This window comes from Bos javanicus, chromosome 27, assembly GCF_032452875.1.
Source record: "Bos javanicus breed banteng chromosome 27, ARS-OSU_banteng_1.0, whole genome shotgun sequence".
Classification (NCBI taxonomy): domain Eukaryota; kingdom Metazoa; phylum Chordata; class Mammalia; order Artiodactyla; family Bovidae; genus Bos; species Bos javanicus.
The window spans coordinates 297,210-322,408 of NC_083894.1; the positions used below are offsets into that span (position 1 = coordinate 297,210).

General features: G+C 49.1%; 1 protein-coding gene, 2 non-coding genes and 1 pseudogene across 3 annotated transcripts in view; 3 read left to right on the forward strand and 1 right to left on the reverse strand.

The window, feature by feature from the left end:
* The window catches only part of LOC133239753 (elongation factor-like GTPase 1), a 29,204-nt gene extending 17,531 nt beyond the window's left edge, over positions 1–11,673 (reverse strand). The window contains 6 exon segments of the mRNA XM_061404021.1: positions 1,505–1,638; positions 6,584–6,668; positions 8,375–8,442; positions 10,073–10,168; positions 11,216–11,387; positions 11,530–11,673. Coding sequence (XP_061260005.1) covers positions 1,505–1,638; positions 6,584–6,668; positions 8,375–8,442; positions 10,073–10,168; positions 11,216–11,387; positions 11,530–11,673 — 699 coding nt within the window.
* On the forward strand, positions 11,672–13,593 carry LOC133240118 (stabilizer of axonemal microtubules 1-like; annotated as a pseudogene).
* A 6,030-nt stretch (positions 13,594–19,623) lies between these two features.
* Positions 19,624–19,742, forward strand: LOC133240157 (5S ribosomal RNA). Its single transcript, XR_009734138.1, has one exon. It is a non-coding gene; the product is annotated as a 5S ribosomal RNA (ribosomal RNA).
* Positions 19,743–24,166: 4,424 nt separating this feature from the next.
* On the forward strand, positions 24,167–24,285 carry LOC133240168 (5S ribosomal RNA). The gene has a single exon (XR_009734148.1). It is a non-coding gene; the product is annotated as a 5S ribosomal RNA (ribosomal RNA).
* The last annotated feature ends 914 nt before the right edge of the window (positions 24,286–25,199 follow it).

A 25,199-nucleotide genomic window follows, 5' to 3' on the forward strand; every position in this document is an offset into this window, starting at 1 on the left:
CAGCACATCTTCCTGGAATGATCAGATTTTCTCCATTTCTACAAGAAAACCTCATTTCATTGTGCTCTGCTGTACTGTGCTGGAGAAGGCAATGGCACCCCACTCCAGTACTCTTGCCTGGAAAATCCCATGGACGGAGGGGCCTGGAGGGCTGCAGTCCATGGGGTCACTCTGAGTCGGACACGACTGAGCGACTTCAATTTATTTTTTCACTTTCATGCATTGGAGAAGGCAATGGCAACCCACTCCAGCGTTCTTGCCTGGAGAATCCCAGGGACGGGGGAGCCTGGTGGGCTGCCGTCTATGGGGTCGCACAGAGTCGGACACGACTGAAGCGACTTAGCAGCAGCAGCAGCAGCAGCAGCAGTACTGTGCACCATAGATGTTGCTTTTTTTTCTTTTTTTTAACAAACTAAAGGTTTGTGCAACTCTGCATCAAGCGAGTCTACTGGCGTTCCAATAGCATTTGTTCACTTGTTGTTCTGTCAGATTTCAGTAATTCTCATACTTTACATTTTTCATAATTAATATAGTTGTTGTGATCTGCCATCAGTGATCTTTGATGCTACTATTACAACTCAATGAAGGGTCAGAAATGGTTAAGTATTTTTTAGCAATAGAGTATTGTTTTAATCAAGGTGTGTACATTCTTTTAGACATAATGCTATTGCATACTGAAGAGACTTCAGTATAGTATAAACGTAACTTGTATATTCACTGGGGAAACAAAAAAATTCACGTGACCTGCTTTACTGCAATATTCACTTTACTGCAGTGGTTCAGGGCCAAACCTGAAATATCTCCGAGGTATGCCTGTAATGTAAGCTTTTTACCCTTCTTTTTAAAAATCATTAAAACAAACGATGGTACGATAAGAAGTAGGACACAAAGGTGACAACATTTTTTTTTTAATATTAGGTTTCAAAGAAAAATTATTTTAAAAACTGAGATTAGAAAGCCACTCTGAGTTTCATGCTGACCAGAGCTGTATGTTCACTCTGGCCTTAGGGAGAACTATTTGAACTTTGCTGGGAAAGGTAAGAAAGTGCAGATTAAGAATCTGGAAGAGGAAGAGAGGAGAAGAAGGGAGAGAGTGTGTAAGTGTGAGGGGCCTGCAGACTGAGAAACCAACAGAAGAGACTTGCCCACATAGGGGAAAAGTAGCTCAGAATTTTGCTGTCAGCAGCCCCTCACAGTTGAGAGACTTTCACTGGAGGAAAGCCCCCAGACCCCCTAACATGCCTCTCTCATTTCCACTGAGTCCCTCTCCCAGAGAATACCACAGACATGTCAAAGGACCTTAAAGTCATTCTCTCTAATATCCCTTCAGAACTCAGGTGACTTAACTCCACCACAGACTGGAACACTATGGAATGTGAAATGGAAAACTAGCTTTCTGGTGTCACAGAAACGTCTAAAGTGCCACATCGTCATTGATGGCCAGTGCCTCCTCTCCCCCTGCCTTCTCTAACTAGTTAAACATTTCCAGGCGACCATCCATCACCTGTGGGCAGATCCCTTCCACAGCATCCACTACGATGCTGTACCTGTCACAGATGTGAATAGCCATGGACACTTCTGAGGAGAAATCCACGTGGCCTGGAGAGTCTATTAGGTTAATCAGGTACTCCTCATCACCTGAAATGAGATTTGAAAACACATATTGGGCAGTGCAGGTATGCAACCCTCCTCCTTAGGCAATTAAGAGCAGGAGAGCGTCTAAGAAATGACTGAAGAAAAGCTCTGTCACATAAAACGAAAGCTGTGAGGTTCTCGAAATCTTCAGCATTTTCATAGCCCAACCCTTCATTTCATTTTAGCTTTCATGCTAAAGCTCCCAAAAGGGAAGAGATTTACCTAAGGTCACAAAAGAAGTCACAAGTCAGAAACATACCCAGGTCTATCTTTCAGCTTGGTCACTTCCTGTAAAGGTCACAGGTGCCTCTAGACTTCGCAACTGGGGAAATAACACTTGTCTGTTTATCTGGCTCAGAATCAGAATAAGAAACCCTGGAGTGAGAAAAGACTGATGTTCGCTGCCTAGAACCCATGTAAATGTCCTAAGCCTCTGCAATCTACTTGGAAATTCTCTATGTTCATATGACCCTAGACAGAAAGTCAGAGATCAAGGACCAACTATGTTTCATCCAATTTCACACTGCTAACATGTGCCATTATCGTAAAGCACAGGGCCTGCTGTCAGAGTCACCGAAAGAGTAATAGCGGTACACTTTTGTCCAAGTCTTACACACAAATACACACAATTTAAGATGAGAGGCTTGAACATGCTTGAAAGGTTGACAGCACCAGGACACAGGAAGTAAGTCCAGAGCACAAGCTTTTCACAGTGACAGCAGACAAGCAAAGATACTAACACTATTATACTTTCAGGGGTAGTGGCAAATAGCTGAGGGAATTTTCCTTTTCTCTGTAAAATAGAATGGACAAATGTCTGCTGCGATTGTGGGAGAGGGACTGAGAGGTGGACTCAAAGAGACAAGAGAGTTAAGAGAGCTCCAGTGGGAGAGAATGAGCAAGGTCTTACAGGGGACACACGGAAGTCTGCCAGCAGCCCAATACCAGCCGAGAGCCCAGCCCAAGGGTACGAGGAAAATGTGTAGAGTCAGCTCTACCAAGGGTTAGAGTTTTACTGGGAGGACAGGAGGCCAAGACAGTAGATACACTGATGGCCTCAGTGAAACTGTCAGAAAAAGACAAGTCTGGATAGTAGGAGGCAAAGATGAAATGAAGGATGCCGATGGGGCGCAAGAGACTGAAGGGCTTCCTCAAGTCCTCGCTACAGAGGTGAGAGAGCTGGAAAAGTAAAGATCATAGAGAAGGGAGTATTTAAATGGGAAATATCAGGAGACCGGTAAGGGGTGATATTAAAATGCAGAAAGCAGCCATGCTAGTGGGTGGGTGAAGCAGAGGTGTACACATTACTACTGTAGAGAAGCTCAAGCTCAAGCTGTTGGAAGAGGTCATTTTTCAGACACAGGAAAAGCTACCTTGGTGGATTTGGGTAAAAAGGAAAATAATGAACCAGGTGCCAAAGTCACTAATGAATGGCGACCAGGGACTGTAACCGGAAGCTGAGGTGGTGAGAAGGGGTGGAGAATAACTGGATAGATGGTAAGAGTCTCAAAGGAGACGGAGTTTTAAAGCAATGGTGGAAGAACCAAACTCTGACCCAGAACCAGGGAACAAGGAGAAGGGTGATCCCATGTTCTCACCCAGGGACAGAGTATGACAGAATAAACAGCACTCACTCAAAAGAAGGACAAGAGAGCAGTGACTAGAAGACAGCCAGGCAGGGGGAGGAGGGAAAACTGACAAAAGACGCTGAGGATGGAGGGACACATGTTTACCTTGGAAAGTTTTCAGAGAAAGGTGTGGGCAGGAAGGGAACAGTGAGGGGTTGAGGGCAGGTGTGAGAAACACGGGGACAAGATGACTGAGAGGCCAGATCATGTGACCTCCATTTTGGGCAGTGACCAAAGACAACAGAGATGGGGGTAATGCCACAAGAGATGCCCTTAAGGAGCCAGAGCAACCCCTGGCAGATAGCAAAGAATTTCTCTGAAAGGGGAATCAGTGATGGCCTGGGCCAAATGACTTTTGAGACTCCTGGTCCAAATAAACAGGCTGGAAATGTATTAGTAATTACTTGGTTCCCAGGACCCCTGAAGTAGGAGACGGCTATCCACTTCATTATTCTTTCCTGGAAAATCCCATGGACAGAGGCGCCTGGAGTGTTACAGTCCATGGGGTCACAGAGAGTCGGACATGACTGAGCATGCATTCATTCTGCAGGACTACTGCCACATGCTAACCATTCTGTCTCTAAGAAGGTCTCTTAATCTCTCTGAACTCCGTTTTGCACACATGTAAAATGAGGAGAATCTCCATTTCCCAGAATTGCCATGAGGGTTAAACAAAATCACGCAGATGAGACATGCAGCTCAGAATCAAACCATGGTACACCCATCTTCTTAGATCTTGCATCATCTGAATGCTTCACAAAGTAAAGCATTCATTATCTTTAGAGGAAAAAAAGCTGACCTTTAGTCAAACTAGGCACAATGGAACCCCATCCTCCAAGCCTGGTCCCAAAGGAAAAGGACAGTGATCAGAAACACGAGTGAACGTTTATGTGTCTGGAAGCGAAAGTAGCTACTGATACATGCTGGCCTCGTGTGCATCTGGATGGAAAGAGTCAGTGTCCCCAGGGCCCAGTCTTAGAGATTAAGACCAGAGGGTCACAGAGCTGAAACCCTCTACTCGCCCATAACCACAGACCCCTACGGAGGTGTTCACCTGGTGGCTCAGATTGGTAAAGAATCTGCCTGCAATGTGGGAGACCCAGGTTTGATCCCCAGGTTGGGAAGATCCCCTAGAGGAAGAAATGGCAACCCACTCCAGTATTCTTGCCTGCAGAATTCCCATGAACAGAGAGGGCTGGCAGGCTACAGTCCACGCGGTCACAAGGAGTCAGACACGACTTAGCTTTCACTTCCTGGAGGTGTTTCCAGAGGGGTGAACTTACAAGCGGATCTGTCTGCAGACAGCCTCCACATCCTTGGTCTCCACATTTGGAGCACATCTAAGCTACAGTATGGCTGCCTCTTGGGTAAATACTGAGTGTCCCCCTGAACCAGGCTGTCACCTAGCACATATGCCTGAAGTACAAACTGAAAGCCTATTAGTGAAAGCCCACTACAATTTGCTCTATACTGTACTTTACCATTTTTTAATATTGCCAGTTTTTTAAAAAACTGGATGAGTTTACCAAAAATCTTGATGCCTTTTCTTGAAAAAAAAAAAAACAGAAAAACACAAGGCATCTGTCAGTTGGAGCTAAAAAGCACTAGCCCCCACCCAGGTAGAGGGGGTGTTTCATGGGTGGACCGAGTCTGTTCTCTGGCTCACAGCAGTCCCACCACCCGGACTGCCTCATTCATGTAGAGATGCTGACGCCAGCACCACACCAAGAACTAATGATACAGTACTTAATAATCAAGTGAGACTGGTGCTGGAATAAATAGTTAACTCTTTGCGGGGCGGGGGGGTGGGATTTAAGTTAGATACCTACCTCACAGCTTGCAAGTACACACATACACATGCACAGTTATGACAGGATTAAATGCAAAAACATAAAGTAACTGGGGGTAAAACTAGAGCAATTTTTATTTCAATCTTGTGTTTTACTGTACATTTTCTACAACACATACAAAACTTGTAAATTTTGAAAAAATTTTTAAAAAGATGAATCAAAATGAAAACTTCATTTTAGAAGTTCTGTGATAGCAATTATTTGTTCACAGGTATAAAGAATGGCTACACAGTAGAAATGACAATAGGCCTTTGAGACTATTTAAAGAACAGTCCATGAACTTCTAAACTCTTCAAGTTCATAAAAATAAGGATAGGGAAAAAAACCGACCACTGAGCCATTTGCTGAATCACAGAATTAGGACATAACTCTTTAAAATGTGAGAGGCAGTTTTTTAAAACTTAAGGCATTATTTTAAATACATTGGGAATTCATGTACCTAAGAGCTTCAAAACTGGTTTAATTCAAAACCGTTTTAAAGACTGACTTCAAAGAGAAGAGTCATATACACAGCACAACCCTTGGTGTTAGTGTCAGGGACGTGACACTGTGAAGGATAAGCCACAAGCCAGTCCATTAGGGAAATGAAATACATCTTCATTAGTGTCTTCTACTTATCAAAACTCACATGTTGTGTAAATTTCCCAACAGTACAAAATAAATATTGTGAAAACTGTGAGTTTTCACATAATCCAGCCCCTGATAATTATGGTTAAGGTTTTGATATACAGCTTTCATCTACATACTTTCATCTATATACTTAATATATTCTTATCATCAAAACACATTCGTGTCTTATAAATATTTACTCTGCAACTTGCTTTTTGTCTCTGACTTTATCTTTTCTATGTAATCACAGTTGTTGGAACAGCTGCAGAGCACTTCACAGCATGGATCGATCAGTCTACTTAACTATTTTCCAAAGACAGACACTAAGGCATTCTTTTCATTGATACAGACATTAGGGCGAATATCAATGAACATATATGCTCGTATGATTATGTCTGCAGGACAAATCCCTAAAAGTATTACTGTCAGAGTGGCATCCTGATCTGCAGATAAAAGCTACAGTGACCATGGCAATGCAGAGTCAAGTAAATAAGACTCTAGGTCTAACAGGCAGACCAGAAGACAGAACGAGGACCCAGTGAGGAAATGGGACAATAAGATTGAGCCAGCAAGGTCCTATGACTCCAGACCTTCCCAGAGAAGATATCTCCACAAGCACCTGGGTGGACGTGGGCAGGTGTGAACTGCCAGTGCTTCTACCCTCAAGCCAGTTAGAGGTTCCCATCTGTATCCAAGTCTGGACAGCCTGACTCTGATCTGAAAATTGATCATCTGGAAAGGCCAGAATGAAGTTTGTGGAAGGTAGAGCAAAAAAACCTGAGGCATAAAACTAATTTGGAAAGAGAAAGGAAGACACAAAAGATACAAAACCATTGTTCTGTAAAACGCAGACCGACTTACCTTCCGCATAATGCAGTGAGATGGCACTGGATTTCATAGTGATCCCTCGGACCTGTTCATCTTCTCTGCTGTCCATGTACCTCAACTGTAAAAATGCAACCTTAAAGTTAAAACGGACTGATGTGGACTTTTGTTTTAAGTATTTAAATTTTTAGGCTTATTACTGCCTTGAAGTTGTTCATTAGATCCCACTATTATTATCTTTTAAATCTCTGCAGCATTTTTCTTGCCTGATGCTGCTAAGTCGGTTCAGTTGTGTCCGACTCTGTGTGACCCCATCCCTGGGATTCTCCAGGCAAGAACACTGGAGTGGGTTGCAATTTCCTTCTCCAATGCATGAAAGTGAAAAGTGAAAGTGAAGTCAGTCGCTCAGTCATGTCCCACTCTTAACGACCCCATGGACTGCAACCCACCAGGCTCTTCCATCCATGGATTCTCCAGGTGAGAGTACTGGAGTGGGGTGCCATCGCCTTCTCCTTTTCTTGCCTAGTATCATGTATTTCTTTCTCCTTTCCTTTTTCCTTGATCAGTTTTTAGATTTATCAGTTGTAATGCAAGATAATCATACAATGTCTACATTGCTAGTAATTCTTTTTAAATTAATAGACTTTCTTTTTGGAGCAATTTTAAGTTTCTAGGATAACTGGAAAGTAAAGAGGTTCCTAAGTACTTCTACACACAGTTCCCTCCCCGTTATTTCCATCTTACATTGTGTGCAGTGTGGTACATGTTACAATCAATGAACCAATATCAATACGTTACTATCAATTAAGGTCTATAGTTTACATCAGGATTCACTCTTTAAATGTATAATGACATGTCCATCATTACTGTATCATATTTGTTAGTTGTATGAATCTTTTGAAGAACAAATTTGGCTTCTTTGATCTTTTCAACTTCATTAATTTATGCTTTATTATTTCATCGACTTACAGTAGAGTTATTGTACTTGTTCCAACTTTTCAAGTAGGAAAAATAAAAGCACTTTATTACTTTATTCCACCCAGTTTTTTAAGCCTCCTCTAGACAGTATCTTGGGCCAATTTCCTGGGGACCCGACCTGCTTCAAAGGCCCCATTCTTCCTTTAGTATCTCAGGTCTACTTTTCAAATTCAATTTTGCTTCTCCATCTCCTCTTCTCTGTATTACCAATCACTGGATAAATCCTGCTGACTATATCTTAAATTCACTAAAGGAAGGAATATCTTTATTTTTCTACTACAAATAAATCACTCCAAGTCCTTTCAATTCACAGCTAGAAACAAAGATCTCTTTCATTTCATTTCCTAAAACACGATTTTCCTCACGACCCTCATACTTCAGAAGCCTTCTTTTGGTCCTCAGGTTAGCCTTCAAGATTGTCATAATCTGATACGTTTTTTTTGTACCAGCACATTTTCCTTTCTCAGTAATTGCTAGGCAAATGTTCCACTCAAATCAAGTGCAACTCACAAATTAGCCTTTATCCATTTTATCCACATTATTTCCTGCTATGAAGCATCTATTCTACCTGTGACATCTTCCACAATCATGCCAGATTATCATCTGACTTGCTGCAAAAACTCATTCTTGCACTTATAAAATATTAATATAAACTAATATAAAAGCAATACAGAAATAATTTTTTCTCAACCATCTATTTTATCTTGCTAAATGGACTGCCAGTCTCTTAGATACATGAACTATGCTCTGTACTTTTGGGGCCTTTATGAACACAACAAATGCTTCATCGCATTGTAGATTTGCTTATACTTACTGAAATGCAAGTATATATCAAATATAATAACATACCTTGCCTGCCAGGTGGCTGGAGATGATTTCATTGCTAGATATAAGACAGTCAGCCAGAGTGGTTTTTCCTGTTAAAGTAACAATATTAATTTAAATACACTTCTTTTTTTAAAGGGGGAGGTAGGTAGATTGCATCTACATATTTAACATTTAACCATAAGAACTCCTTTATCAAGTATTTCCTATTTACCTACAGTAAGTGAAAGAAGACACAATGAGCATTTTAACTAGACTTTTGAACAGTGCACTGTCTGGAAGGGCAAAGATTCTAGCACTCCACAGTGCTATAATCTGTATCTCCAACCCTGCGGCTCAACCTCACCTTAAAAGCTGTCCAATAACTTTTTGTTTATTGAGGCATACTTTACACAGGGGCTTCCCTGGTGGTTCAGTGGTAAAGACTCTGCCTGCCAATGCAGGAGATGTGAGTTCAATCCCTGGGGGGTGGGGAAGATCCTCTGGAGAAGGAAACGGCAATCCACTTCAGTATTACTGCCTGGAGAATCCCAAGAACAGAGGAGCCTGGCGGGCTATAGTCCAGGGGTTGCAGAGTCAGATACCACTGAGCAACTAAACAACAACCCTTATCCTAGTGCCTCGCTGGCAGGAAGGGGTCTTTAAGATACAGCATAGCCTATCTCTGGGAGAAGGTAATGGCACCCCACTCCAGTACTCTTGCCCGGAAAATCCTATGGACAGAGGAGCCTGGTGCGCTGCAGTCCATGGGGTCGCTAGGAGTCGGACACGACTGAGCGACTTCACTTTCACTTTTCACTTTCATGCATTGGAGAAGGAAATGGCAACCCACTCCAGTGTTCTTGCCTGGAGAATCCCAGGGACGGGGGAGCCTGGGGGGCTGCCGTCTATGGGGTCGCACAGAGTCGGACACAACTGACGCGACTTAGCAGCATAACCTATCTCTCCGCTTTTATCTCCTCCCTCACTTTCAGGATGGTATATACGTTTTATTTCACACTCCCCACCTCTTATTACTTTGCTGTGACTGGGTGAACAAAAAGCAGCTTGAAACCAAGAGCAGGCTTAGCAGGAGGCGATGCTGTGGTATGAAAGCAATGTTTGTCGGGAGCTAAGCACCATGGATCAGCCCACCTTGCCCTCTTGTGTCCCAGCCTCTGGTCACATACATTTCTTTCTCCCCTTGTGACACTATTCCCAGTTGAAATTAGTGTCCCCATCTGCCATCTTGAATCACCCTTCAGGGTTCATCTCTAATATTAATTATGCTATAAAGCCTTTTCTTGACCCATCCTAACTTCCTGACTCTCCAGCTCTCTCAACTCTTATTATCTATTTTTTGCCTGTCTCACTTTGTGTTGCCTCAACCCCCAAATCACCTCTACAGCTGAGGGGGTGCCCTGTTCATAAATTTCTACCGTCTGACATAGGGGGCAAAGAACCCTGAACTTAAAACACAGGTTCTGAGAACATTATGTTAAAACTACAGACTTGTTATATTAGAAAGCCATTTCAAAAATACTTGATAGTTTAACAAAAACTCAACTTCTCATTTAAACACCAACACAGTGTACTATCTAGAAAAAGACCAATCCCTAGTTGGCTGTGTTCTACCACATCAAACTTTTAAAAGAAGACTTGAAACTTAGCATCACTCCAATGACAAGTGTGGAGAAACACCCCCTTAATTACTGAAAACAAGCTATTTAGAAAGGCTCTTACCATGGTCTACATGAGCCAAAACACAGATATTCCAAATGTTAGCTGTGTTTTTCTGGAGTTGAATCATCTTATCCAACCTACTGACCACCACGGTCACTTATTTCCTGTGACTAAAAAGTAAAGACGTATTCAGTTCAGTTCAGCCGCTCAAGTCGTGTCCGACTCTTTGCGACCCCATGAATCGCAGCAGGCCAGGCTTCCCTGTCAATCACCAACTCCCGGAGCTCACTCAGACTCACACCCATCGAGTCAGTAATGCCATCCAGCCATCTCATCCTCTGTCGTCCCCTTCTCTGCCTGCCCCCAATCCCTCCCAGCATCAGAGTCTTTTCCAATGAGTCAACTCTTTGCATGAGGTGGCCAAAGTACTGGAGTTTCAGCTTTAGCATCATTCTTTCCAAAGAAGTCCCAGGGCTGATCTCCTTCAGAATGGACTGGTTGGATCTCCTTGCAGTCCAAGGGACTCTCAAGAGTCTTCTCCAACACCACAGTTCCAAAGCATCAATTCTTCGGCGCTCAGCCTTCTTCACAGTCCAGCTCTCACATCCATACATGACCAATGGAAAAACCATAGCCTTGACTAGACCAAATGACTAAAGATCGGGACAATATAAAAGGGTCTTTAATACTGGGAACTGACAAGATTTCTCAAGTTCCTTCAAGTAAAAACCCAACGAACCGTTTATTAAAGGCAGATACCCACCCAGACCTAAGTCCAATTTGAGCACTTCAGCAACTACTGTACTACGACTGTGGATCTTACTCATCCTTCCGGATCTGAGATGAATCACAGAGCTCCTTAGGGCTGGGTGCCCAGTGACACCAGGAACTATGCCCTGTACTCTGTACTGGGGTGAATTTCTCCAGGTCAGTGATGGCGTATCGAAAGGGTCGTAAGCAGGAGAGAAGATGCTGGTATCTCTTCTTCCGCTCCTCGATCTTTTTCCAAGTCCCTCCTCCTATCACTCCCAATTGCTTTCACTGGAGGGGAAACAATCAGCTTGATGACTGCTACGGAGCCCGAATAAAGTTTTGGGTCACGTGCTAATTTGCTGAGCAGGTGCAATGAACGTCTTTCATTCCTTCCCACAATGGGGAAAAGAAAAAAATGAACCCTCATCTCCACCTTCCCTTCTTCATCACTCCCTTCTTTAAGGACTCCGGGTCCACACTGAACAGCAGTCGGGCGCGAGCGGACACTTAAGCTCGGACGGTAGCCGCTCCCAGCCCGGGTTCGTCCCCGGCCCCGCTCCGCCGCCGTGGCGCCCCGGGTCCACCCATTGCCTGGAGCTGCCAGAGAGGGACGCCCAGCGCCCTGCGGGCCCGCACTCACCGGCTCCCACCGCCCACCCAGTCCCACTCGGACCCGGGCTCCGACCACACCACTTACGTTTCAGGCACCTACAGCTTTGCGTCTCCCGAATGGCCGCAAGCCAGGGGCGGGGCTAGGGACGCACGACCTTTGACCCGCGCGCGTCTTTGTCCCCGCCGGAAGCCGGCAGCGGGTCCGTCTCCTGGGCTCCCACGGTTGCCTTGACTACGGAGGGCTCGGTGGAACGGCGGAAGCTGCGAGTTTGTAGGAGCCGAGAAGCCGGGAGCATGAGGACCAGATGCCTGTGTCAGATTTGTACTTGCGGGTAAGGAACGGCAGGCGTGGCGGCGGCCGGTCTTGGAAGAGAGCTAGGGCCGCGGGGGTGGGGGGGACGAAGCCCTCAGGGTGGCCGCCCCGCGGAGGTGCGGGGACCCGGGCGCAGCGACGTCCCCACTTATTCCCGGGTCCCCGAATGCTGGCCGCGCACCCTGTCAGCTATCTCGGGTTAAGCAGTTCTGCTTTGTGGGCTCCTGGCACTTTCCAGGTGGCGCTAGTGATAAAGAACCCGCCTGCCAGTGCAGGAGACCCAGGAGACGAGGTTCCATCCGTAGTTTGTGAAGATCCCCTGGAGGAGGGCACAGCAACCTACTCCAGTATTCTTGCCTGGAGAATCCCGTGGACAGAGGAGCCTGGCGGGCTACAGACCATAGGGTGGCAAACACGATTGAAACAACTTTGTACGCACGCATGCATTTGTGGGCTCCTATCCAGGGGCGCAAACTCCAATGCCATCCAGCGGGGGGGATTTATATGCCTGTGCAGCAGCGGGCCAGAGGTCAGGCTGGTAATTGGGGGAGATCTGATTCGGCTGGGAGAGTGTATGCCCCACACTATTTTAAAAATTAATAAAAGGAAACAGAAGAATAGAACGGAGTGCAAGTCGATGAGTTTTCGACCCATGTTACGCTTTCTTTTATCCCTTGCTTTCTTTTTTTCCCACGCCTGCCTGACCGATATTTTCTTTCCCAAGCCCATCCAGCCTGCGTTCCTTTGGAATCTGAATTCCTGAAACCTAGAATTGGTCGTGAGTCCTGCCTGACAACCTCCCACCACCTAAGAAATAGTCTTCTCCTTCCTCAACTTCCCTGTTGACCCAGGGATTTAGATCACTGTTTGCTTAATTAATATTATGAATATGTCAGCTCTGTGGTATTGTAGTCTCCTCCAAAGGAAAGACACTTAGAATGTTGATGAAAGCAGTTTTCCCCTTAGTTTCATGGTAAATGTTTATAATTAATAATCCAATGTGGATTAAAAGATAAATCGACATTTGAGGATTTGATTCATATTTGAAAACCCTGACGTGCACGAAAATTAATTATTATGTCTAATATTTCATTTCTATCCAACCCAAGTTCCTTTCCCATCCAGCTGTCAGGAATTTTCAGTCTTCATGTTGTTGGAGACTCCCTTTTCTTCAGGCAGTTAAATGATCCAGGGAACTGAGGCATTGCCAAAGCAAGAGGAATCTTCTCTGGGCTTTAAACATTGGTAATGCTTCCCACTGACATGTCTCTTGCTGACGTTCTAAGAATCCCCTCAGCAATGGTGCCACCCCTACTTTCAAGTGTATGTTTGAGGTACAAGAATCTTGGCAAAGCCGGGAGCCACTATTGAAGGGTTCACCTAACCAACTCTTGAGATCTGGCCACCACCTGCAACTGTGATAGAGTGGGGCAGAGATCCCTGCTCTTCTAAGAGAACAAACTCATTGATATTTCAATACATGCCTCTGTCTATCAGGATCAAGACTGTTGGGCCCCTTTGGGAAATTTTGACCTGTGTCTGTCACTTTTTCATCTTGTTAATCTTTTTTTTTTTCCTACTATGTAACTAAAAATTTCCAAATGTCTATTTCTTTCACTTTATCAGTCAAAACTGCCATCTATCATATTTTCCTCTGCAGTGTGCACACACAATTGCTCATGTGAGTTAAACTGTGATGAGTTTTTTATGTTTGCATAGGTGACATCATTGCCCACATGGAACCACAAGGATTTATGAAAATTCTGGCAGGTCTTGTGCCACAACTGAATATTTGGAAAAATATTCTACATACGGCAGTGTTCTCCCACCTCAGAGTCTAAAGCCCAAGGAAGAATTTTGAGCATATTGTGGCAAGATGGAAGGAATAACAACATTTAAGTAAATATCAAGAAACAATTTGCTTTACTTATTTTTTCACCACTCTCCTGGTTTTAATAAAGATTTCTTTAAATTATTTAGTTTAACTCTTTATAAACTATTTAGTTGATTTAAGTTGAACCAATCTAGAAAGCAAGAAACTGGTTGAGTCACAACTTGAGAAAAACAGAAAGATGAGAACTAAGCTAGAATGACAAAAATGAGAATGTAAAAGGGAAATATAAAAAGTTCTGTTAATTTCTTTTTTAACTTCCTAAAATCCCTGTGTTTGTCTGCTTTCCAATGTGACCAGAATGCAATAACTTCCTAAGGGTTATGTTTTTATCTACTCCAGCTTTTGCATCTCTGATCTGTTTTCTAACTTTAGGTGCCCAAGATGACCTATTTCTTTTTTTAATTTTATTTTTCACTGAAGTATACTTGATTTACAATGCTGTCCCAATCTCTGCTGAACAGCAAAGTGACTCGGTTATACACTTACAGACATTGCTTTTTTAACATTCTTTTCCATCACAGGATATAGAATACACTCCCTGTGCTATACAGTAGGACCTTGTTGATTATCCATCCAATAGATTAATATAATAGATTACAATCTGCTAATCGGGAACTCCCGGTTTTTCCCTCACCCATGCCTTTGGCAACAGCCAGTCTGTACTCTATGTCTGTGAGTCTGATTTTGTTTTATCGATAAATTCATTTTTGCCATATTTAAGATTCCACATACAAGTTATATGGCACTTGTCTTTTTCTTTCAACTTACTTCATTAATTATGATAATCTTTAGTTGCACTCATGTTGCTGCAAATGACATTATTTCATTCCTTTTTATGGCTGGTAGCATTCCATTGTATATATATGTACCACATCTTCTTTATCCGTTCATCTGTCACTGGACATTTGTTTCCATGCCTTGGCTATTGGGAATAGTGCTGCTGTGAACATAAGGATGGTGTGCCCAGAGCAGGAGCTCCGCCCACGGCAAAGGTCATGAGGAAGGAGGCTCGGCATACGCAAAGGCGGGATCCAGCCTCAGGAGTCCCCCTGGAAATTCTCCAGCATCTACCCTCAAAACCAGAGTCTGCCTACTTTCTGCTTTGTGCTCTCACCAACACCTCTGACTTTACGGGGGGCTGTCCCCCACTACCTCTCTCTGAAACGAGAGTTAACTTACAGCTCCAGTTAATAAAGTTCCTGGGTGTGATAGTGTTTCAACCTACAAACTCCTTTGGAAGTCCTCTAGCCTGCCTGAATAGGTTTTTCTGGCCACATGTGATTGCTCAGAGCCTCCCAACTGTGAGAGGCATGAGATGTTCTAAACTGTCTAAATACAGATTCCTGTGAGCAGTTAAAAGATTGATTAGAAATTGTATTGGTGAAGGGTTTTTCACTTGTTGGGCCAATGTTTGCTGCTAGGTCTCCACATCCCTTACCTGCTGTGTCCCTGGCAGTGTATTGATTAATATAATTGGTGTAAGTAGTAGCTCTAATGTTTGTAATCTTGGACCCTTGGGTTAATTCTTTTTCTTGTTATAGCCCACCAAACCTTTGCCCTATAGGAATGCAACTTTATCTAATGCTTTTGGAGGATGGCCCCTGACTTTAGAATAATCACCTTTAGAGAAACATAAGTTTCTTAAAATGGTAACAGGCCTCGGGGCCTAAAGATGATGCAAATCACCTAAACTTTTGCATATGATAAGTTTGCAGGAAGAAAGCCTGGCTTACTGCATGACTCTACCCCTTCCCCCATTATCCTCTATGCATAACTTCAGGTATAAAAACTACTCTGGAAAATAAAGGGCGGGCCTTGTTAACCAAAACTTGGTCTCCCCATGTCCTTCTTTCTCTCAACTTCTGGCTGAATTATTCAGCCTCTTTTCTCTACTGAATTTCCTCACTGAGCTATCCTTTTTTAACCACGCTTTATATCTTTAATTACATTTAAATAAGCTGAAGTTTCCTGATCGCCACGCCATCCCAGCTTTGAATTCCCTGGATCAACCAGGGCTGGGCCCCAGCAATGCTACAAAGATCTGTTTGAATTATACTTTTATTGGATATATGGATGGGAGTGGGACTGCTGAATAATATGGTACTTCTAGTTTTAGTTTCTTGAGGAACCTCCATACTCTTTTCCACAGTGGCTCTACCAACTCACAGTCCTACCAACAGTGGAGGAGAGTTCCCTTTTCTGCACATCCTCTGCAGCCTTTGTTTTTGACAGACTTTGCCCCGAGGACCGTTCTGACTAATGTGAAGCGGTACCTCGTTGGAGTTTGGAGTTGAGTCTCTCCAGTCCTTAGTGATGTTGAGCAAGATGACCTTTTCACAACGCAGATCCAACTCTACCACCTCCCTGCTAAAACTGCTCTTGTGTTTTCCCATCATATTGCATAGACGACCGAATCCCTTCAGTGCTTGGCCGCCACTTTCTTCTCTGATTTCTTTCCCCTGGAGTGCCCTCTGCACTCTTTAGGTTCCATCTCCCATAGGGCGTTTTTCATGTCTTGAATGTACGAAATTTCCCTTGTCACATAGCCTTCCAAGATGCTATTTGACCTGCCTGAAAGTCCTCCTGCACCTCAACCCTGGTGTGCGTTGCTTCAACCTATGGACCTCAACGCAATTAGGACTCTGAAAAGCCTTCTCTGACACCCAGTTTTTGGTGACCGGGGAGTCCCCTCTATCAGTTCTCACAGTATCTGCCCGTTATTTATCATTAGACCGGTCTCAGTGAAAGCAGCAACTGTGTGTCTTCTTGTCTCAGCATTCTATGTCCAGAAACTTATTACATGCCTATGAGCTCATAGTCGGTGCTCAATATGTACTCAGTGTGTGAAAGACAGAGAAGTTCTTGGAAGCCTCAACTTTTCACTTGGCTCGGCGCTTTTGATGTCTTTGTATCTTTGTCGATTCAACTCTTCTCTTTCTTCTGTTGATGTGCACACTACATTCAAGGCACAATCTAAGGCATGAAGACATACCCATACACATAGGTTCTTGCTTTCAAGGAACTCGTACATCCGATTCCTATCACTCAGGGTTTTATCAAATGCTCTAGAACAATGTAAACTTTTGGTAGGATCCATCTTCACTTCAAAGAAAGATCACTTTACTTACATAGCAAAGGTGGAGACCTTGCAACTTGTAGGCCAATACTGATAGCTTTACCATGTCAGGCAACTCTTGTGGTTCCTTCTGTAGGTGTGTGACTCTTCCAGAAATGGGAAGATCTTCCGTAGTCCTCAGACTTTTTTGTGTGATTTGGAATCATCAAGAAAGGTTCCAGTTATAGGTTCCAGACTGCCACCTCAAACAGTCAGTAGCACAGTGGGGTGGATTGCAGGAATGTGCATTTTCAACCAGCATCCCTGGTGATTCTGTTGCTACGGACTCAATGCAGTGGGCAGGGCCTGGACTGTCCACTGGGTCTCACGTGGAATGGAAAGAAGGGCTTCCCCACCGCTGTTTATAGCCTCCTGACTAGAAAAGGTCCCCGAACAAAAATGGGACAAACAAGATAATCCCACATCGTAGTCCCTGAGATGAAGGAACTAAGCAGCTGGTTGAGATGGGGCCAAGGAGAAAGGTTGCTCTTTCTGTCTGCACCTCTACCCCTTTCTTCCTTGATGCCTTAGTGATTCGTCATGGAGACTTGAAATACCGTTCACAATAGTCATATTGGTTGAATAAAGATTTTGCATTTAACCAACTCTAAAAAACGAAGAAAGTTTAACCTGCCACACGTTTCTTTAAAAAAAAAAAAAAAAGTCGATTGCTTTTCAATACTCCATTGCCTTGGTCAAGTAGCCTTAATAGTGAAAAATCAACTAAAACTACTGAGAGAGTCAAATGTACCAACAAAGGAAACCTTCCGTTTCTTCCATCATCTTTGCACTCAGTAGAACACTAGCTCTTTTCTTTGTATTTCGACTAGGCAATTAGCAGTATCGTGGCTCAGATGGCAAGGCGCCCGCCTGAAGGAGACTCGGGTTTGATCCCTGGGTGGGCAAGATCCCCTGGAGAAGGAAATGGCAACCTGCTCCGGTATCCTTGCCTGGGCAAAGCCACGGACAGAGGAGCCTGACGGGCCGCAGGCCATGGGTCGCGCCAAAGTTGGCCACAACTGAGCAACTAAGAACAGAAGTATTTCCAAGGACCACACAACAAGGGATTTGGAACTCTTGCTTGACTCCCTCATGTTGACGATGTTGACTAGGCAGCAGATAGCAGCTGAGTCATCTGTACAATGAAAAAAGAATGTGTCATTCTGTTCTATCCGTTCCTGTACTGTAGGAAGAGACTGTACAGAGCAGACGTCTGGACTTGTACAGGACTTTGGGTCCTTTAGAGGATTACAGTGGTAGCACCATCAATGACTGCCAGAGTCGGCAGGAAGGCTGCCCTCAAAGTCTGAGTCCAGACATGTCCAGTATTTTAGGGTATATCAGATGAGTAAGAGTGCATTTACCCTTCACTACGTCTCCATAGAAAGTTGCTTTGGGTTTGCAGGTATACACACACACACACACCCCCCCCCCACACACACCACCTAGACAGGTCAAGAGCTGGAAACCACAGGTAAGGGAGACGGAGAAAGAGGGAGAGAGAGACAGCAAGAGGACCGCGCAAGCTTCCCAAGCCACTGGCGTCCACACCCTCCCCCCTCCACTCTGGGTATCCACCCGGCCCCAAGTCGACCCGACCCCCACCCTCGCCCACCGACACTCTCACACACTCACCCTCTGGCCTAGGGGCAGGGGCTGGGTCCCGCTTTAGGTAGCCAAGCCGAAGGGGACCTTTGAGACCTCGGCTGCGAGGAAGTCTTGGGGTCTCCACGGGCGAACGCCAGCCCCAGGGCACCGCTTTCAGCCGTCCAGCCGGGCCCGGCCCAAGGCTGACGCCCCCCTCCCTTGGGGAAGCTGCTTCTTCCGCGCGGCCTCCCTCTGAGGTGCGTCACGGTCTGTGCCAGTGTGTCTGTCTCGGATCCGATGCCATCCTCTCTCCCCTGTCTGTCTCGCGTTTGCCGTCTCTCTGTCACTCGCTCTCTGTCCCCCTCTCTCTGTCTCTGCGTCCCTGTGTGTGTGTGTGTGTGTGTGTGTGTGTCTGTGTGTCTGTGTCTGTGTGTGTGCGCGCCCCCGCGCGCGCGTCTGCCTGTCCGTATCTCCCTCTCGCTGTCCTCCAGTCTGTCTCGGAACCTTCATCTCTTTCTACCTCTGTCTCTCCCGACAGCCGGCCGCCCGTCCGTTCCTCTGGCCCCGGCCTCTCACAGGTGCTATGGCTCTGGCTGAGGAGCTTGCGCCGGCCGGCTGTCTCCCTTCGCGTGGGTGCGTGCGAGTGTCTGGGCGTCCGTCCGTGTGCCTGCCTGTGGCTCGTCTGCTCTCTCAGGAAGGTCGTGTGCTTGGCGGGCGGCGTGGGGGCAAGGGGGCCCTCGGTAGGGCGAAGGGGCGGGGCTGAGGCGCTCCGGTCGAGCGCGCCGCTGGCTCCCGGTGGAACGTTTGGGCAGCGGGCAGGAGCCGGGCAGGATGGGCGCTCAGGGCCCCGGCTGGGCTGTGCCTAGGCCCGCAGGAGGCTCCGAGGCCCCCGGGCCGCGGCGGGCCCCGAAGCCAGACAACCTGCGGGGCGGGGCCGAGTGTCCCTGAGCAGCGAACTGGATGGGGGGAGGCCCGCCGAGCGGGGCCGGGCCTGGAGAGGCCCAGGGCGGGAGGGCGCCGAGACCCTCCGCGCCCCTCACCCCACCCCCACCCCCCCAGGCCCCGCACGCACGCACGCACGCACGCACGCCCGGCCGCTGGGGGTCCCCGAAGCCCTCCGGGCCCCCGGGGCCGGGCCAGGCGGTCGCTGGCTGGGGGGTGGCGGTGTTCGGGGGGCGTGGCGGCGTCGGCAAGGCCGGAGTCCGGTCGCGGGTGGTGCGGCTCCGGTACAGCGCGCGCCCCCGTGGAGAGGTGCGGCTGGCCAGCCCGACCGGCAGGTCAGAGCGAAAGGGAGGCGCAGCGCAGGGCTCTTAGGGCGCCCGGCGGCAGCCGCCTCCGTCTACGGCCATACCACCCTGAACGCGCCCGATCTCGTCTGATCTCGGAAGCTAAGCAGGGTCGGGCCTGGTTAGTACTTGGATGGGAGACCGCCTGGGAATACCGGGTGCTGTAGGCTTTTTGCCTGCCCTCTCCTTTAGCCCCCGCCCTCCCGTCGCAACTCTTGGGCCTCCGCAGCCCCAGCCCCTCCCGGGGGGGGGGGGGGGTAAGGGGGCAGGGTGCGGGGGGGGGGGGGGGGGGGGCTGGCCGGGGCCGCGCTTCCCGCTCCAGACCGGGGTTGCCTCCGCGCGGCCCGCGAGCCCCTCCGCATTCGGCTTCCAGGAAACCAGACGACCGTCCCTCGGGTCTCCGTCTGGGGCTCCCTTGGCGTGCCTCAGGCAATCCCGGGGGGGGGGGGGAGAGGGGGGAGGGGGGCTGCAGCAGCCCCAGCCCCAGCCCCAGCCCCAGCGCCGGCCCCACCCCCGGCCTCGCAGGCGCTCGCGCGTGCTCGCGCGCGCCCCCGCGCGGGCACACACAGATACATCTGCACAGACGGTGCGTGTATCTTGTTGAGGTATACTTTTGGTGGCTATATGCCTGCGAGTGGGACTGCTGAATAATATGGTACTTCTAGTTTTAGTTTCTCGAGGAACCTCCATACTCTTTTCCACAGTGGCTCTACCAACTCACAGTCCTACCAACAGTGGAGGAGAGTTCCCTTTTCTGCACATCCTCTGCAGCCTTTGTTTTTGACAGACTTTGCCCCGAGGACCGTTCTGACTAATGTGAAGCGGTACCTCGTTGGAGTTTGGAGTTGAGTCTCTCCAGTCCTTAGTGATGTTGAGCAAGATGACCTTTTCACAACGCAGATCCAACTCTACCACCTCCCTGCTAAAACTGCTCTTGTGTTTTCCCATCATATTGCATAGACGACCGAATCCCTTCAGTGCTTGGCCGCCACTTTCTTCTCTGATTTCTTTCCCCTGGAGTGCCCTCTGCACTCTTTAGGTTCCATCTCCCATAGGGCGTTTTTCATGTCTTGAATGTACGAAATTTCCCTTGTCACATAGCCTTCCAAGATGCTATTTGACCTGCCTGAAAGTCCTCCTGCACCTCAACCCTGGTGTGCGTTGCTTCAACCTATGGACCTCAACGCAATTAGGACTCTGAAAAGCCTTCTCTGACACCCAGTTTTTGGTGACGGGGGAGTCCCCTCTATCAGTTCTCACAGTATCTGCCCGTTATTTATCATTAGACCGGTCTCAGTGAAAGCAGCAACTGTGTGTCTTCTTGTCTCAGCATTCTATGTCCAGAAACTTATTACATGCCTACGAGCTCATAGTCGGTGCTCAATATGTACTCAGTGTGTGAAAGACAGAGAAGTTCTTGGAAGCCTCAACTTTTCACTTGGCTCGGCGCTTTTGATGTCTTTGTATCTTTGTCGATTCAACTCTTCTCTTTCTTCTGTTGATGTGCACACTACATTCAAGGCACAATCTAAGGCATGAAGACATACCCATACACATAGGTTCTTGCTTTCAAGGAACTCGTACATCCGATTCCTATCACTCAGGGTTTTATCAAATTTGCTCTAGAACGATGTAAACTTTTGGTACGATCCATCTTCACTTCAAAGAAAGATCACTTTACTTACATAGCAAAGGTGGAGACCTTCCAACTTGTAGGCCAATACTGATAGCTTTACCATGTCAGGCAACTCTTGTGGTTCCTTCTGTAGGTGTGTGACTCTTCCAGAAATGGGAAGATCTTCCGTAGTCCTCAGACTTTTTTGTGTGATTTGGAATCATCAAGAAAGGTTCCAGTTATAGGTTCCAGACTGCCACCTCAAACAGTCAGTAGCGCAGTGGGGTGGATTGCAGGAATACGCATTTTCAACCAGCATCCCTGGTGATTCTGTTGCTACGGACTCAATGCAGTGGGCAGGGCCTGGACTGTCCACTGGGTCTCACGTGGAATGGAAAGAAGGGCTTCCCCACCGCTGTTTATAGCCTCCTGACTAGAAAGGGTCCCCGAACAAAAATGGGACAAACAAGATAATCCCACATCGTAGTCCCTGAGATGAAGGAACCAGGCAGCTGGTTGAGATGGGGCCAAGGAGAAAGGTTGCTCTTTCTGTCTGCACCTCTACCCCTTTCTTCCTTGATGCCTTAGTGATTCGTCATGGAGACTTGAAATACCGTTCACAATAGTCATATTGGTTGAATAAAGATTTTGCATTTAACCAACTCTAAAAAACGAAGAACGTTTAACCTGCCACACGTTTCTTTAAAAAAAAAAAAAAAAGTCGATTGCTTTTCAATACTCCATTGCCTTGGTCAAGTAGCCTTAATAGTGAAAAATCAACTAAAACTACTGAGAGAGTCAAATGTACCAACAAAGGAAACCTTCCGTTTCTTCCATCATCTTTGCACTCAGTAGAACACTAGCTCTTTTCTTTGTATTTCGACTAGGCAATTAGCAGTATCGTGGCTCAGATGGCAAGGCGCCCGCCTGAAGGAGACTCGGGTTTGATCCCTGGGTGGGCAAGATCCCCTGGAGAAGGAAATGGCAACCCGCTCCGGTATCCTTGCCTGGGCAAAGCCACGGACAGAGGAGCCTGACGGGCCGCAGGCCATGGGTCGCGCCAAAGTTGGCCACAACTGAGCAACTAAGAACAGAAGTATTTCCAAGGACCACACAACAAGGGATTTGGAACTCTTGCTTGACTCCCTCATGTTGACGATGTTGACTAGGCAGCAGATAGCAGCTGAGTCATCTGTACAATGAAAAAAGAATGTGTCATTCTGTTCTATCCGTTCCTGTACTGTAGGAAGAGACTGTACAGAGCAGACGTCTGGACTTGTACAGGACTTTGGGTCCTTTAGAGGATTACAGTGGTAGCACCATCAATGACTGCCAGAGTCGGCAGGAAGGCTGCCCTCAAAGTCTGAGTCCAGACATGTCCAGTATTTTAGGGTATATCAGATGAGTAAGAGTGCATTTACCCTTCACTACGTCTCCATAGAAAGTTGCTTTGGGTTTGCAGGTATACACACACACACACCCCCCCCCCCCCCCCACACACACACCACCTAGACAGGTCAAGAGCTGGAAACCACAGGTAAGGGAGACGGAGAAAGAGGGAGAGAGAGACAGCAAGAGGACCGCGCAAGCTTCCCAAGCCACTGGCGTCCACACCCTCCCCCCTCCACTCTGGGTATCCACCCGGCCCCAAGTCGACCCGACCCCCACCCTCGCCCACCGACACTCTCACACACTCACCCTCTGGCCTAGGGGCAGGGGCTGGGTCCCGCTTTAGGTAGCCAAGCCGAAGGGGACCTTTGAGACCTCGGCTGCGAGGAAGTCTTGGGGTCTCCACGGGCGAACGCCAGCCCCAGGGCACCGCTTTCAGCCGTCCAGCCGGGCCCGGCCCAAGGCTGACGCCCCCCTCCCTTGGGGAAGCTGCTTCTTCCGCGCGGCCTCCCTCTGAGGTGCGTCACGGTCTGTGCCAGTGTGTCTGTCTCGGATCCGATGCCATCCTCTCTCCCCTGTCTGTCTCGCGTTTGCCGTCTCTCTGTCACTCGCTCTCTGTCCCCCTCTCTCTGTCTCTGCGTCCCTGTGTGTGTGTGTGTGTGTGTCTGTGTGTCTGTGTCTGTGTGTGTGCGCGCCCCCGCGCGCGCGTCTGTCTGTCCGTATCTCCCTCTCGCTGTCTTCCAGTCTGTCTCGGAACCTTCATCTCTTTCTACCTCTGTCTCTCCCGACAGCCGGCCGCCCGTCCGTTCCTCTGGCCCCGGCCTCTCACAGGTGCTATGGCTCTGGCTGAGGAGCTTGCGCCGGCCGGCTGTCTCCCTTCGCGTGGGTGCGTGCGAGTGTCTGGGCGTCCGTCCGTGTGCCTGCCTGTGGCTCGTCTGCTCTCTCAGGAAGGTCGTGTGCTTGGCGGGCGGCGTGGGGGCAAGGGGGCCCTCGGTAGGGCGAAGGGGCGGGGCTGAGGCGCTCCGGTCGAGCGCGCCGCTGGCTCCCGGTGGAACGTTTGGGCAGCGGGCAGGAGCCGGGCAGGATGGGCGCTCAGGGCCCCGGCTGGGCTGTGCCTAGGCCCGCAGGAGGCTCCGAGGCCCCCGGGCCGCGGCGGGCCCCGAAGCCAGACAACCTGCGGGGCGGGGCCGAGTGTCCCTGAGCAGCGAACTGGATGGGGGGAGGCCCGCCGAGCGGGGCCGGGCCTGGAGAGGCCCAGGGCGGGAGGGCGCCGAGACCCTCCGCGCCCCTCACCCCACCCCCAGCCCCCCAGGCCCCGCACGCACGCACGCACGCACGCACGCCCGGCCGCTGGGGGTCCCCGAAGCCCTCCGGGCCCCCGGGGCCGGGCCAGGCGGTCGCTGGCTGGGGGGTGGCGGTGTTCGGGGGGCGTGGCGGCGTCGGCAAGGCCGGAGTCCGGTCGCGGGTGGTGCGGCTCCGGTACAGCGCGCGCCCCCGTGGAGAGGTGCGGCTGGCCAGCCCGACCGGCAGGTCAGAGCGAAAGGGAGGCGCAGCGCAGGGCTCTTAGGGCGCCCGGCGGCAGCCGCCTCCGTCTACGGCCATACCACCCTGAACGCGCCCGATCTCGTCTGATCTCGGAAGCTAAGCAGGGTCGGGCCTGGTTAGTACTTGGATGGGAGACCGCCTGGGAATACCGGGTGCTGTAGGCTTTTTGCCTGCCCTCTCCTTTAGCCCCCGCCCTCCCGTCGCAACTCTTGGGCCTCCGCAGCCCCAGCCCCTCCCGGGGGGGGGGGTAAGGGGGCAGGGTGCGGGGGGTGGGGGGTGGGGGGCTGGCCGGGGCCGCGCTTCCCGCTCCAGACCGGGGTTGCCTCCGCGCGGCCCGCGAGCCCCTCCGCATTCGGCTTCCAGGAAACCAGACGACCGTCCCTCGGGTCTCCGTCTGGGGCTCCCTTGGCGTGCCTCAGGCAATCCCGGGGTGGGGGGCGGGGAGGGGGGAGGGGGGCTGCAGCAGCCCCAGCCCCAGCCCCAGCCCCAGCGCCGGCCCCACCCCCGGCCTCGCAGGCGCTCGCGCGTGCTCGCGCGCGCCCCCGTGCGGGCACACACACATACATCTGCACAGATGGTGCTTGCCTGTGGCTTGTCTGCTCTCTCAGGAAGGTCGTGTGCTTGACCGGCGTCGTGGGGGCAAGGGGGCCTCGGTAGGGCGAAGGGGCAGTTCTGAGACGCTCGGGTGGACCACGCATTCGTGGTTCCTGGTGGGTTTGAGCACCTCAGGGCCCAGGCTAGTCTGTTCCTAGGCCCTCAAGAGGCTCAGAGGCTCGCGGGCCGCGGCTTTTGGCGGCGGCGGGAACGGAAACCAGACAACTCCGCGGCCGTGTGGCCCTTAGCTGTGAATGGGATGGGCGAGGCCCGGCTCGCCGAGCTTGGCCGGGCTTGGAGAGGCCCAGGGTGGGAGTGCTCTGAGACTTTCGCGCCCCTCAGCCCAGCCCCCACGCCCCACACGCACACACGGACGCACGCACGCAGGCCTGCCGCTGTGGGTCCTGGAAGCACTCCAACTCCCACTTAGAACAGACTAGTGCTGGTAATGGGAGCCCGTGTCATCACACGGACATTCTGTTAA